The 13,647-nt window shown below is 48.4% G+C and overlaps 1 protein-coding gene across 1 annotated transcript in view; it reads right to left on the bottom strand.

Annotated features, from left to right (window-relative positions):
* HIF1A (hypoxia inducible factor 1 subunit alpha) overlaps window positions 1–13,647 on the bottom strand; it is a 50,961-nt gene that overhangs the window by 18,166 nt on the left and 19,148 nt on the right. Inside the window, exons 3-5 of the mRNA XM_081936207.1 lie at window positions 6,547–6,692; window positions 4,489–4,573; window positions 1,602–1,714 (exon numbers count right to left, since the gene is read on the bottom strand). Of these exons, the coding sequence (XP_081792333.1) occupies window positions 1,602–1,714; window positions 4,489–4,573; window positions 6,547–6,692 (344 nt within the window). The remainder of the gene's footprint in view (window positions 1–1,601; window positions 1,715–4,488; window positions 4,574–6,546; window positions 6,693–13,647) is intronic.

Genomic DNA, 13,647 nt, shown 5'->3' with positions numbered 1-13,647 from the left:
CATCATTTTAATCCCTGAGAACAAACAAGGTGAATGATAAGGCTGCTGTTGTCCAATCTCGCTGGATCCAGGCCTGGCCTCTTCGCTAGAGGACAGACCAGTGTATCTTCTGTTACTTCCCCATCCCTTAACAAACTGCTGTCTGCAGCCAGAATCCAAATTCCAGGCCGCAGAGGACTTTACTTCGTCAAAATCACAATCTCCCAGGTACCGCACAAGACATCACCTCTATCATCTCAGTGGATTCTGTCCATCCAATTTGTGATTCAGAGTGAATGTGAGAGATTTTATCCACGAAATGCTTGGCCAGATGATCACAACTTACATAAACTGGATCTTCCTTTCCATTCTTTCCCAAGGGGTCCAGGACACTCTGAACAGTGTAGTTGGCCAACATTCCGCAGACGCAATAAGGGAGGGAAAGTTAATTATGCTTCACTGCCCTTATCGCCACAGAGTAGGCTCGAATCTGGGCTCCTACTCGTGTCCGGTCACATTCGCTTCTTGTTTTTTCACCAGCATCATTCTAGACGGTTCTTCACTTCCTTCATTTCCTGGAGCTCCTCAATGAATCAAGGAGCTGTGAGGGGTTGATTTGGGGGAGGAGGAGGGGAAGGGAGAGGGGAAAGAGGCTGCTCAGGGGTAAATGCTGCCGAGGAATGCCCTGGCCGCCACCGTATTCCAGAGGTCAACAAAGCGCTCAACAGAGTCGCCCTCCAGATCGCTGGGAAACTCCCCAAGCGTCATCAGGAAACCTTTAATGTAAAACACATAGATTTTTCTCACAGATTTGACACTGTGACTCTCTCTCCATCCTTCAAATTATTTTAATATGCTTAAAATATTAGATTTAAGTTCTTGAACAACACAACAAAACAAACCAGTCCCAAAACGTTTATGTACTATCGTGTTTTCAAAAATATTTCACACAATGCTACTTTTCAGTGAAACGTCTCATCATTCATAGCCATCATGGTTTCTTAACTACTTAAAGATATTGAAGAAAAAGCTACTCTATTTAATCTTTAAACATAACATCAAGTATTCTATTTTATTCAGGCTGGATGAGCACTGGATTGGAAATCTTACCACTTCAGACTACATAAGTAAAATGATATAATAATGCTTAACAACTGCAAAAAGTATAATTTCTGCAGCATAATCGGCTGACCGTTGCAACCATGTCATTCTGGGGTTTTCCCCCCTGTAGACTGGATTTCTGGTAGCTCTATGGATTATCATCCCCCATATTTCTGTGCCCCAACATGAACATTGAGAAAAGGTTTGTTTCAAGCACCATTGTTCTCTGTGGATGAACATCTGTAGCAACAGGGAACAGTGTGCCTCATTTAGTCCCAACATTGAACAAAATTCTAGACTATAAGAAATTTTGCTCTTAACTTAGAGCACTTTAAAATGCCATTATAATTGCAGAACAGACGAATGCAGCCTAGAATGTGACTAAAAAAAAAAAAGCTTTAAAATATAGAGCATCCAAACAATGTGAGATGCCAAGGGAGCATCTTATAATACATATGTTCTTCAAATGCTCTTGGAAACATTTATTTATACACTTCTTTCAGAGCTTAAGGTAATTTTACCTTCCACGTGGCTGATTTTATATTCACAGTTCTACCTCTGCTGGTCAGTGTACATTTCATTCTGAGGAAAAAACTCCGTTCTGTATTTTGATCCTTTCCCTTTTTAACAGATCCTGATACAAAAAGAACACAATGGGAATGAAACAAAACAGATGACAACAATTGAAATACAGAAATAGATTTACACAATACAAACTACTATGTGTAATTTGCATTGCCTTTCATCTATGAATTTCTTTAAACAGTGACCACACAGGTACCTTCATACAACCATTTGCAGTCACAATAGCACTTCCCATGGCCCATAAAGCACTTCCAGCTGTCATAAAATGTTGCATGATTCCATTTGGGGTGCTTGGCAATCTGTTTACATTTATAACCAATTGGGAAGTACCCTGAAATCATTGAGTAACAACTGCAATCTTCTCTGCTGGCTTCCCCAGAAAATCAATGGAGAAGCTGGCAGCGAAGGTTGCAAGCAGAAGGAGCATTGGATTTTAAGTCCATTCTACCAGCATGCCAAAGGATTTCCCCTCCCCTTCCCTTCTTGCAGAGAGGAGAAATCCTCTGATGCATGGGAGAAACGGACTGCAAATCTAACTAAAGCACAATGAATGCCAATAATTCCACCCCTTTTGAGGGGGAAAATGCCAGAACCCCAGCACTCACTGTGAACCTTCCACAACAATGGTGCTCACCAACACATTCACCGGATATGAGGTCCCCGCAATCCCACCATGCCCAGGCAGTTGAGGACCTCTCCCAGCGCTCTAGTTAACAACTGCAACTGGGAGAGCCAGGATTGCAGTTGTTGAGTGAAACAGTTCCATAGTGATTTGCTTAATGACTACTTCATTTGGCGATCAAGATCCCAGGCCCAATTGTGTTCTTAAATGGAAGAGTACCTGTATTTGCACAGATTTACTAATTACTTTCTTGCTTTTCCCATGAACTTTGTCCCTACTGCTGTTGGTTTAGTGAATAGGTGTGAGATGAGATTAGAGTGTTGGGAGGAAATTTAACACATGAAACTACTGCTTCCAACTGCATATCTGTACTATGTCATAACTTACTGTTTTTAAATGCTTCGTTATTAAGACAACTGTAGATCAAGTACATTGTTGTATGTGTTGCATACATAAAAAATTGGGATGGGACACAGGATTTGTTATACTGTAAAAGCCCACTCTACAGTATATCACATCAAGAAAATCTTTAGAGAGGAGCATATACAGGTAGTTCTCAACTTACGACCACACTTGATCCCAAAATGTTTGTTGCATAAGTGAGACATTTATTAAGCTTTATTAAGTGAATCACTGCAATTGTTAAGTTAGTAACATGGTTGTTAAATGAATCTGGCTTCCCTGTTGACTATGCTTGTCAGAAAGGTGCAAAAAGTGATCACATGACCCAAGACACTGGCACCGTCATAAATGAGTCAGTTGCCAAGCGTCTGAATTTTGATCACATGACTATGGGATTGCTGCAACAGTTGTATGTGTGATAAAACGTCATAAGTCACTTTTTTCAGTGCTGTTGTAACTTCGAATCAGGAGTGGGTTCCTGCCAGTTCTAACCTCTTCTATAGAAGAGGTTCCACAAATCTACAGTGCCGTTTAGAACCGGTTCCAGCTCCCTCCCACCCGCCCGTCCACACATCATCAAGATGAAGAGCGAGAGGAGGAATTCTGGGAGTTGAAGTCCACAAGTCTTAACGTTGTCAAGTCTGAACACCCCTGGGTTTTTTTTTCTAAAGGGTTAGGAGTGCAAGGGTCTTGTAACTTGACAGCTTTAAGACTTGCACACTTCAATGCCAGAGTACCTGAGCAACATGACTAGAGGAGGAATTTTGGGAGTTGAAGTCCACAAGTCTTAAAGCTGTCAAGTTTGAACACCCCTGGGGTTTTTTTCTAAAGGGTTAGGGGTGAAAGGGTCTTGTAACTTGACAGCTTTAAGACTTGCGTGCTTCAAATGCCAGTTTCTGAGCCAACATTTGGTTGCTAAGCAAGAGTGTTGTTAAGTGAGTTTCACCACATTTTAAAAGTTGGTCATGCCCACCCAGTCACATGGTCAGCAAGCCACTCCCACCCAGTCACATGGCCAGCAAGCTACTCCCACAAAGCAGTCTACACCTATAGAAGAGGTTCTAAAAAATTTTTGAAACCCACCACTGCTTCGAATGTTACTGAATGAATTGTCGTTAAGTCGAGGACTATCTGTATATGAACTGGGTGAACATTTCTACTTAATCCAAACTATTCAAGACAAGTTTCAGATATCAACAAGAAAACACAAAGTTTTATATTTTAATTTTTAAATCTCAACTTTTTAAATTTTTAAGTATCAATTCAAATTCAGCTTACAAATAGCAGTTACAATTTTTACAAATTTAAAATTTGTATTTGATTGTATTTGGCGGGGACTCGCTATAATTAACATAAATTATGGGATTGCTTAGCAACATTAATGAAGCACATATTTAAGGAGAAGCCATCTGTCTCATAGCAAAACTGTGAATGTTTCGCTCTCATTGAGTTCTTGGTGTTCTCTGAGCTTGCTTTTTTTCTTTCAGATGTTTCATTTCAAGAATAAAAATAATCATCAAGCCTAAGGAAGTGACGTTTGTGAACTTTTTTTCTCCCACAAACGTTGATTTTCAACAACAAAAAAATGCCTAACATCAGATAAACGACATCAAAAAATAACAATAAATACCCAGGTAGGTCAACCATATATAAACAGCCAACAAATTTCATTCCCTGATGCACTGATGTTACCCAATCTGATAATGAAATGTCTGTAAGAAAACAAGAAAAGAGAACACCAATAACCCAACAATTCAACTTCAACCTACATGTATTTTCCACTATCTTTTCTTTCTTACCATTTCGATGGATGAGCATTTCTCTCAGCTCTTCATGATCACATGGATGAGTGAAATCAAACACACTGTGTCCTGTCAACTCAAACTGTCAAAGGGAGGGAAAAAAACCTCTATTTAGCACTGTATATTTATAGCAGGAAAAAACACTGGTTATAATCCTAGTTCACTACCCTGTTCATAGTCACTAGAAATTCACTATGCCAATGGTGCAGCCAGACTGTCTCTAATTCAATTGATTGCAGAAGAAATCTACAGTCCTAGCATACTACATAAGAAACGCCCACAATAATTTATTCTAAATCCAAAGGGATTGGATGCTTGAAAGGATTGAAACACCATAAACACTAATCAAAGACAAACAATCATATAAACCAGGTTTCAGCCTTCAAATATTATGGCATAGTGCTCCAACCTTCATGAATCTGGACAAACAAATTAAATCTATATCTAGTAAGGTTATTAACCTACTAGACTTCTTGCATACCAAAGGAGGCAAGGATATGCTTGTAGCCATAAAACTATTTACCGTATTTTGGGGACTATAAAATGTTCCAGACTATAAGACACACCTAACTTTTGGGGAGGAAAACAAGAAAAAAAATCTGCCTCTGCCTCGGAGCAATTTGTCTCCTTGCAGCAAACAGCCTGGTCAGCTTCAGCACAGCCTGATTTAGCACGAGCAGCTGATTGGCGGTTGGATCTGGCTCCCAGAATACTGACTATCAGCTGTTCTTGGCTGCGGGGATTGCTGCCACCACCTATCGCCACCCCTATGCGCCCCATTTTTGGCCTCTATATGCTCATTTTCCAACTCCCCCCACTTATTTTTGGTCCGTTCCAGAGGGCAGGGAACACCACCGCCTAGAACGGGCTGAAAATTGGCCATGCAGAGGCCAAAAATGGGGTGTGCTGAGGTGGCGATAGGCAGTGGCAGCGATCCCCAAAGCCTGGAACAGCTGGTATTCCAGGAGACAGATCCAACCGCCAATTAGCTGCTCATCAGTGGTGGGATTCAAAAAATGTTACTACCAGTTCTGTGGGCATGGCTTGGTGGGTGTGGCTTGGTTGGTGTAGCAGGGGAAGGATACCATAAAATCTCCATTCCCACCCCATTCCAGGGGAAGGATACTGCAAAATTCCCATTCCCTCCCAATTAGTTGGGACTTGGGAGGCAGAGAATAGATGGGGGCAGGGCCAGTCGGAGGAGATATTTACCGATTCTCTGAACTACTCAAAATTTCTGCTATCAGTTCTCCAGAACTGGTCAGAACCTGTTGAATACCACCTCTGCTGCTCGTGCTAAATCAGGCTGTTTTGAAGCTGACCAGACTGTTTGCTGTAAGGAGGGAAATTGCTGGGAGGCAGAAGCCAAAGGGTGGGGGCTGGTGGATGGGTGGGTCTTCAGTAACATTCACTCTATAAGACACACAGACATTTGCACCCACTTTTTTTTGGGGGGGGGAGTGCATCTTATACACCGAAAAAATACGATAATTGAGGAGGGGAGGGGGGGATGCAAATTTGCATTTGTAGCTTGGTATTTATATAGTGAGCATTTTTATTTCTTATTTATAAATTAATTTAAAATCCATTTAATTAGTTTTAGTAGTAAAACTTATATTCCTTAGTAGTAAATATTTATATTCCTTAGTATTTTGTTATCTGCATTTTATATATTTATAGCATTACAATGAATCATTTTATTGACTTATTTTTTTAATTTGAGAGTTATAATCTTTTGTAATAGTCACAGAAAATGCCAGTTGACTACAATAAGTGTAACAACAATAATTTTTAACATCTGTGTCATTGTAGTTTAGTGGCCTAGTGAACTATGACCATGGTGACCCGCTATCAAATCCACTATCAGCCACAGAAGCTAACTAGGCAATGTTAGGCTAGTCATTTTTCCGTAAGGTTGTTATAGTTGGAAAAATTGATGGCAGGGAGTTTATGCACACAGTCTTGAACTCCTAGGGGAAAGGTTACAGATCTAGTCAACAAATGAATAAAAATAAATAATACTCTATACAATAAAAAGATCGGTTCATGCCATACCTGAGTGAGTCCCATACACTTGTTCACATTTTCAGAAGTATAGATCATGTCACCATCTTCAGAGAGGACCATAACAAACCCATCCAGAGCTTTTAAGTAAAAACAATTCAACTGGGTCTCCATTTCAGCTTCTGCCTCTAAGTCATCTAGAAGAATCAGTACATATTGAATGCCTGTAACCATCACTATAAAAAACAATGTATCAACTACCATAAAACCAAAACCAGATGAAACCTTAAACCATGCTTTGTGGATCAAGCGTGCAAGTTAGCTGAGGCCATATGGATGTCGCCCTGGGAATCTTTTTAAGGCAGTTTTGTAATGCTCTACCCTGAATAATCAATGGGCAGAACTGATACAACAAAAACTTTCAGGGCTGCTAATCAAGTTCTGTCTGGAATAAATACCTTTACTCTGTAACGGTGCATATATAGCTGCTCAGTGACTGTTTAAGCATATGTTCTCTCTGAAAAAGGAAACGTATTATAGATGCATGAAGCCTTGAAGGCCTGGCTTTCTTCCAGGTCTTAGGGTGAGATTGACCATTGGCTTACCTGAAGGGTCCTTTTCTGTGCACCGCGGGAGAGTCCAAGCAATGGTTAATTCACTCTGGTTGCCCTGGATACTGAGGAACTTTTTTTCTCCCTTTAACCACACCTCCTCGTGTGATCACAGCCAGAATAATTTCCGAAAAGTCAATCTGTCGAGAGGATGGAGCGAAGGCGTCCAAGGAGTTTCCAGTTGAAGAAAAGAGGAAAGAATCCCCGGGCCGAAGACCAGGGTGGGTTGGACTCTCCCGCGGTGCACAGAAAAGGACCCTTCAGGTAAGCCAATGGTCATTTTCCTGTGCACCGCTTGGAGAGTCCAAGCAATGGGACATACCCAAGTTATTGTCCGATTGGGTGGGCAGAGTCAGAGTCCCGGGATTCGGTCGAAGACACGACCCCTTGAAGTACCCTCCTGCCAAAGGACGCCTCAGCCGAGGCGTAAACGTCCAGTTTGTAATGACGGATGAAGGGCGACGGGGAGGACCACGTAGCCGCCTTACAAATGTCTAGTATTGATGCCTGGGTGGCCCAGGCCGCCGTGGTAGCCGCGCTGCGAGTGGAATGCGCAGTGATGCCTCGGGGCACCGATCTGGACTGACTTTCGTAGGCCAGGGCGATGCAGGCGCGCAGCCACCTGCCAACAGTGGAAGAGGAGATTTTCTTGCCCAGGGAACCTGGATGAAATGACACGAATAAGGACTCCGACTTCCGGAATTCGGAGGTGCGGGCGATGTATGTTTTCAGCGCCCTTCTCACGTCCAGCATGTGCCACTGTCGTTCCCTGGGATGTGACGGTCTCGGACAGAAATCAGGAATCACAATTTCTTGCGTTCTATGAAACCAAGTATTAACCTTTGGAATAAAGGTAGGGTCCAGTCTCAACACCACCCTATCTGGGTGGACGGTACATAGGTCCTGGCGAACTGACAGGGCTGCCAGTTCTGAAATACGACGAGCTGACGTCACGGCGATGAGGAACGCCGTTTTTAGTGTAAGAAGACGCAGCGACGTAGTGCTGAGAGGCTCGAAGGGTGGAGCGGTGAGCGCCTGCAGAACCACGGACAGCTGCCAGGTGGGGTAGCGGTGGACCGTGGGAGGTCGTAAGTTACAAGCTCCCTTGAGGAAGGAACGGACCCTGGGCACCTTGCTAAGGGGCAAGACCGGGTCACCGGCCCAAACGGTGGAGAGGGCCGCCACCTGTCGTCGAAGGGTATTTGGAGCGAGGCCCTTGGCAAGGCCCCCTTGTAGGAAGTCCAGGACGCGGGAGACCGGAGCCGTCACCGGGTCCAAACGTAAGGCGTCGCACCATTTGGCGAAGGAGGCCCACGAGGCATCGTAGATTCGAGTGGTCGATGGCCGCCTAGCTGCTTGAATGGTGTGTATTACCTCCCCTGAGAAGCCCTCGCGCCTCAGCTGGTCCCCCTCAAGTGCCAGACGGCCAATTGTAGCCATTGGGGCTCTGGATGAGTTACGGCCCCCTGGCTGAGGGAGACTTGGTCTGGAGGAATCTTCCACGGAGGTGACAGGGAGAGGCTGACCAGGTCGGCGAACCACGAACGACGGGGCCAGTGCGGGGCCACGAGGAGTACCTCCGCCTCCTCCGCAATGATCCTGTGGATGACTTGTGGAATCAGGGGCAGCGGAGGAAAGGCATAAAGTAGGCCCCGGGGCCAAGGAGAGCGAAGGGCATCCGTTCCTTCCGCCCCCGGGGACTGGAAGCGGGAGAAATAGCGGCGAAGTTGAGCATTTTTCCTGGATGCGAATAGGTCGACCACGGGAGCGCCGAACCTGCGGGACAGCTGGTGAAACAGAGCCGGATCCAGTTTCCACTCTGCCGGGTCTATGGTGGTCCTGCTCAGCCAGTCCGCCTGGGTGTTGTCGACTCCCAAAATGTGGTCGGAGCGAAGAGATGCCAAATGCCTCTCCGCCCAGCGCCCCAGGGATTCCGCTTCCTTCATCAACGTCTTGGATCTGGTGCCCCCCTGGCGGTTTATGTGGGCCTTGGTGGCCACATTGTCCGTCATCAATAGGACATGTTGATGGAGAATGTCTTGGCGAAAATGCCGGAGTGCCAGGCGGGCCGCACGCAGCTCCAGAAGATTGATGCTGCAGGAGCTCTCTGCGGGTGACCATTTGCCTTGCACCACTAGATGACCCATGTGTGCCCCCCAGCCGGCGAGGCTTGCGTCTGTGGTGACCACTAACCGGTTGGGCTCCTTGAACAGGTGGCCCTTGAGGAGTGCAGGGGACGTCCACCATCGGAGCGATCTCTTCACTGCTGGGGGAACGCTCACCAGTCGATTCGAGTTGCTCCTTGAGGCCCTCTGGTGAGGAAGGAGGAGCCATTGGAGAGCTCTGGAGTGAAGGCGAGCCCATGGGACGATCGAGATGGCAGAGATCATTTTTCCCAACAGCTGTGACAGGAGGACGATCGGTACCTGTCTCGCGAGCATCACCTTGTGGGTCATGGCCACTAAGCTGTCTAGCCTGTCCTGGGATAGGAAGACCCTGCATAGGGAAGTGTCTATGACCGCCCCCAGGTGGATAAGTCTGGTGGTGGGAACCAGATGGCTTTTCTTCAGATTTAGGGAAAAACCGTGGCTCCTCAGGGTTCTCATTGTGATGCGGAGGTCCCGCAAGGCCTGCTGCCTGGACGACGACTGGATCAGGATGTCGTCCAGGTAGCACTGGAGCCTTATGGGTCTGCGCCTCAGCTGGGCTGCTACAACTGCCAGGACCTTGGTGAAGGTCCTGGGGGCCGACGACAGGCCGAAGGGAAGGGCCCGGTATTGAAAATGCCTGCCGGCATAAAAAAAGCGCAGGAACCTCCTGTGCTGGGGACGGATGGGGATGTGTAGGTAAGCCTCCTTGAGGTCGATAGAGGTAAGGAGGTCTCCCTGACGGATCCCCGACAGGATGGACTGGAGGGACTGCATCTTGAACCTCCGGTAGGCAATGTGCCTGTTGAGGTTCTTTAGGTCCAAGATGGCCCTCCAGCCCCCCGAGTTCTTTGGTACCAGGAAGAGGATGGAGTAGAACCCCCTCCTTTCCTGGTCGGGGGGGACCTGCTCTATCGCGTCTATCTCCAGGAGATGGCGAATCTCCTGGTTCATAAGCTCCCTCTTCAGAGGGCAGGAAGGAGTGGGACACCGGATGAAGTTCCGGGGGGGGGGGGGGGATAGGAATTCTAGGGATAGGCCCTCCCTCACGATCTGGAGGACCCAGGCGTCCTCCGTGGTCTGGACCCAATGGTGGGCGAATAGCTGGAGGCGCCCCCCTATGGGTGACGGGCCCGGGCAGTCACTTAGATTTGCGGAAGGGCCTGTTAGAGGCACCTCCGCGGTTGGATTTACGAAAACCGAATTGTTGTCTACCTCTGTCCTTAAAGGAGGACCTGTCCTGGAACCTGTCCCCTGACTGACCGGCCGGTCGGTAGGGCGGGGAGAAGGAAGTAGAGGTGGAGGGTTCAGGGGCACGAAAGGGCTGCCTCCTGGGGTATGGAGCGGACTTGCGGTCCTGCTTTTTCGTGGTGGAAGGCAAGATCTTCCTTTTATCTTTGGATTCAATGAGGAGAGGCTCAAGCGCCTCCCCAAATAATTTGGCGCCCTTAAAGGGGGCTGAGGCCAGCTTCCACTTGTGCTTCTGGTCCGCCTGCCAGTGGCGGAGCCAGATCAGGCGGCGTGAGGTGACGTTGGCCGCCAAGGCTCTAGAAGCAAATTTAGAGGCGTTAAGGGATGCGTCGGCCGCATATTGGGAGGCCGCAATAATTTTTGAAATATCCTGGTGGAGGCGCAAGTCTCCTGCCGGGAGTTTGGTCAACAGTTCCCTTAGCCATATAACGGAGGCCCTGTTAAAAAAGGAGGCGGAAGAGGAGGCTTTGATGGCCCAGGCAGCCGCCAGGTGGGCCTTATGGCACACCCTCTCCGCCTTCTTATCCTCCGCCTTGAGTCCATCCAGCAGTTCTGCTGGGAGGGAAGAGTTGGAGGTTAGGGCAGTGATAGGTGGTTCCACGGCCGGGAGAACCAAAAGGTCTTCCAAGGTGGGGTCCATAGAGTAAAGTTTCTTGTCTGCCCCGCTGGAGGAAGACAAGGTGGCTGGTTGGGCCCACTGGCGTTGGATCACGTCCAGGAACAAGCCCGGAACCGGGACCAGTTCCTGTTGGGGGGCCGGGACGTCGAACATGGCCGCATTGGGATTCTCGGGAACAGCATCGGCCGAAGGTTGGGCCGGCTTAGGTTTAATCCCTACCCTGGTAGCTAGTTTGGCCTTACGGAGAATGGACTTAAAAAGAGTGGGTTTGAAAAGTCCGGAAAAGGCAGGGGCTTCCGGGGGGAGGCCCTCGTCTTCAGATAGCTCCAGGCCGTCCTGGTCAGCGTCCTCGATGGCGGAGGTTTCGCTGACCACGGATGACTCAAGGGACGGATGGCGGGCACGCTTGGCTGGAGGGGGGGCCGCCGGGCCCCTGGAAGAGGCCCCTGGCCCCGAAGGGGGAGGGGAGCGCTTTTGGAGGCCCTCAGCAATGCCTCTGGCGATAGCACGATCGACCAAAGCCTGCACGCGCGGTGACAGCTCGGGCTCCTGATCAGAATCTGATCCCGGGTCCCTGGGGTCTTGGAGATGGTAGGGAGAACCCCCAGCCGGGGGAGCCCTGGTGTGACCCTCTGGGACTGGGTCCTGCTCATATGACCAGGACGGGGCAGGAGAAGTTGGCTCCGCCAGTGATCTGTCCGGGGACAGATCCTGAGACTCTACCTCCTCATTCAGCAATGCCAAGATATCACTTCTGGATGGGGGAACGGGGGCCACTTCTGGGGGGGACCCTGTCCCAGCCTGGCGCCGGGCCTTCTCAAATTGTTTATCAAGGGCCCGCTGGCGTCTCTCAGCGTCCTTGGTTTCGGCTGCAGTCGGGGCCTTGACAGGGTGCCTATGGGTGTCCCCTGAGATGCCCTTGCCCACACTCCCACCCCTACTGGAAGGGGGATCCTTGCTAGGGGCCTGAGAGGGGCCGGATCTAGCCTCAACGGAACCTGATGGAGGGAGCTCCATGCCAATGACCGCACAAGGATGATGCAGAAAACACAGGCAAACGGGTGGGCTGCAGCGGAATTCGACTGGCTACACTGAAGGCCTAAGGAAAAAAGACAATTATGATTAACAATACAGGTATAGGAAAATTAATAAATTCATTCCAGCCTAACACCAGTAGCCAAATGGGAGGAGGACACCCAGGAGGCTGAGCTATGAGGTGGGCCTGCAGCCCAGGCTGCAGTAACCCTAGCAGGAGAGGCAGGGAAGTCAGTAGGCCAGGAGACTAGAGCTTAAAAAAAGGCGAAGGCCTGGCCAGATCTTAGGGATAAAGAAATCCTTCCCTGTGCCGGTGCAAAGGACACGTGGTGGCCAAATTACCAGCGCCGCTGATGTCCAGTGGGTGGTGGCCGAGGGTCCGTTGGGCGGGCCCGGCGAGGCCCTGTAGCCACCAAGCGGCCTCCTGCAGGAGCGTGGCTGAGCGGCAGAGGCCTAAAATTAAAGGCGCGAACTTTTCGCGCCTAAAAATGGCCGCCGCAACAGCGAGGAGCTGGGCGGAGAGGAGAGCGGCAGCCAGGATCAATCCGGGCCGCTCGTAGCTCCGCGGGGGCTGAGGGGTGTAAAAAAACGCAGGGAAGTCAAAAAAACGAAAAAACTAGGCCGGAAAATAACAACCGGGGAGGGAACCGACCAAAAAACAAAGAAAAAAACCCCTTCGCCGCTGTTGCCGCGCTCTGGGAGCAAGCGGCAAGTTTCCAAGCCTGCAAAAGTGCGAGGCTGTGGAGAAACAACCTCCCCCACACACGCTTACCTCCTGGCCTCCTAGATAGCTGTGTTGATTGAAGAAGAATAAAAGACAGGGAGAAAAGTTGGTTTTGAAGAGGAAAAGGTTTTCCAAATTATTAGGAGAGTCCAAGCCAAGGATTAATAGCCTGAACTCAAAAATACATCCGATCTGGGCAGTGAGGAAAATTATTCTGGCTGTGATCACACGAGGAGGTGTGGTTAAAGGGAGAAAAAAAGTTCCTCAGTATCCAGGGCAACCAGAGTGAATTAACCATTGCTTGGACTCTCCAAGCGGTGCACAGGAAAATGATAGGTTTGTTTCAGTGGTGGGTTCCTACAGGTTCGGACCAGTTCTCTCGAACCAGTAATGTTTTGGTGGCCTGGGTCGCTGTAACATGCAGCGACCCAGGCCTGCCACACCACCGAACTGGTTCTCCAGGCAGTGCCATAAGCGGAGCCATCTTGTTTTTCACTTCTGCGCATGCGCAAAACAATTTTTATTGCACTGCACATGTGAGTGTGCAGGACGTGCACACGAGCAAACCGGCAGTAGTGCCTGCTGGAACCCACCTCTGGTTTGTTTATTTGTCATTTTTGCTTTTGGTCTGCATATTTTGCTGGGACTACTTCTTATTTGTATTGGTTTGTATGTTATTGTCTATGAACTGCCCAGAATCCTTTGGGATTGGGCAGCATCTAAATGGAATTGAATAGAGTTCCAATAACTTGGAAAACTGAGTTT

This window comes from Natrix helvetica (genome assembly GCF_964273705.1).
Source record: "Natrix helvetica genome assembly, chromosome: 1".
Taxonomy (NCBI): domain Eukaryota; kingdom Metazoa; phylum Chordata; class Lepidosauria; order Squamata; family Natricidae; genus Natrix; species Natrix helvetica.
The sequence above is the reverse complement of the archived record's forward strand: the minus strand, read 5'-3'. Positions and strand labels throughout refer to the sequence as shown.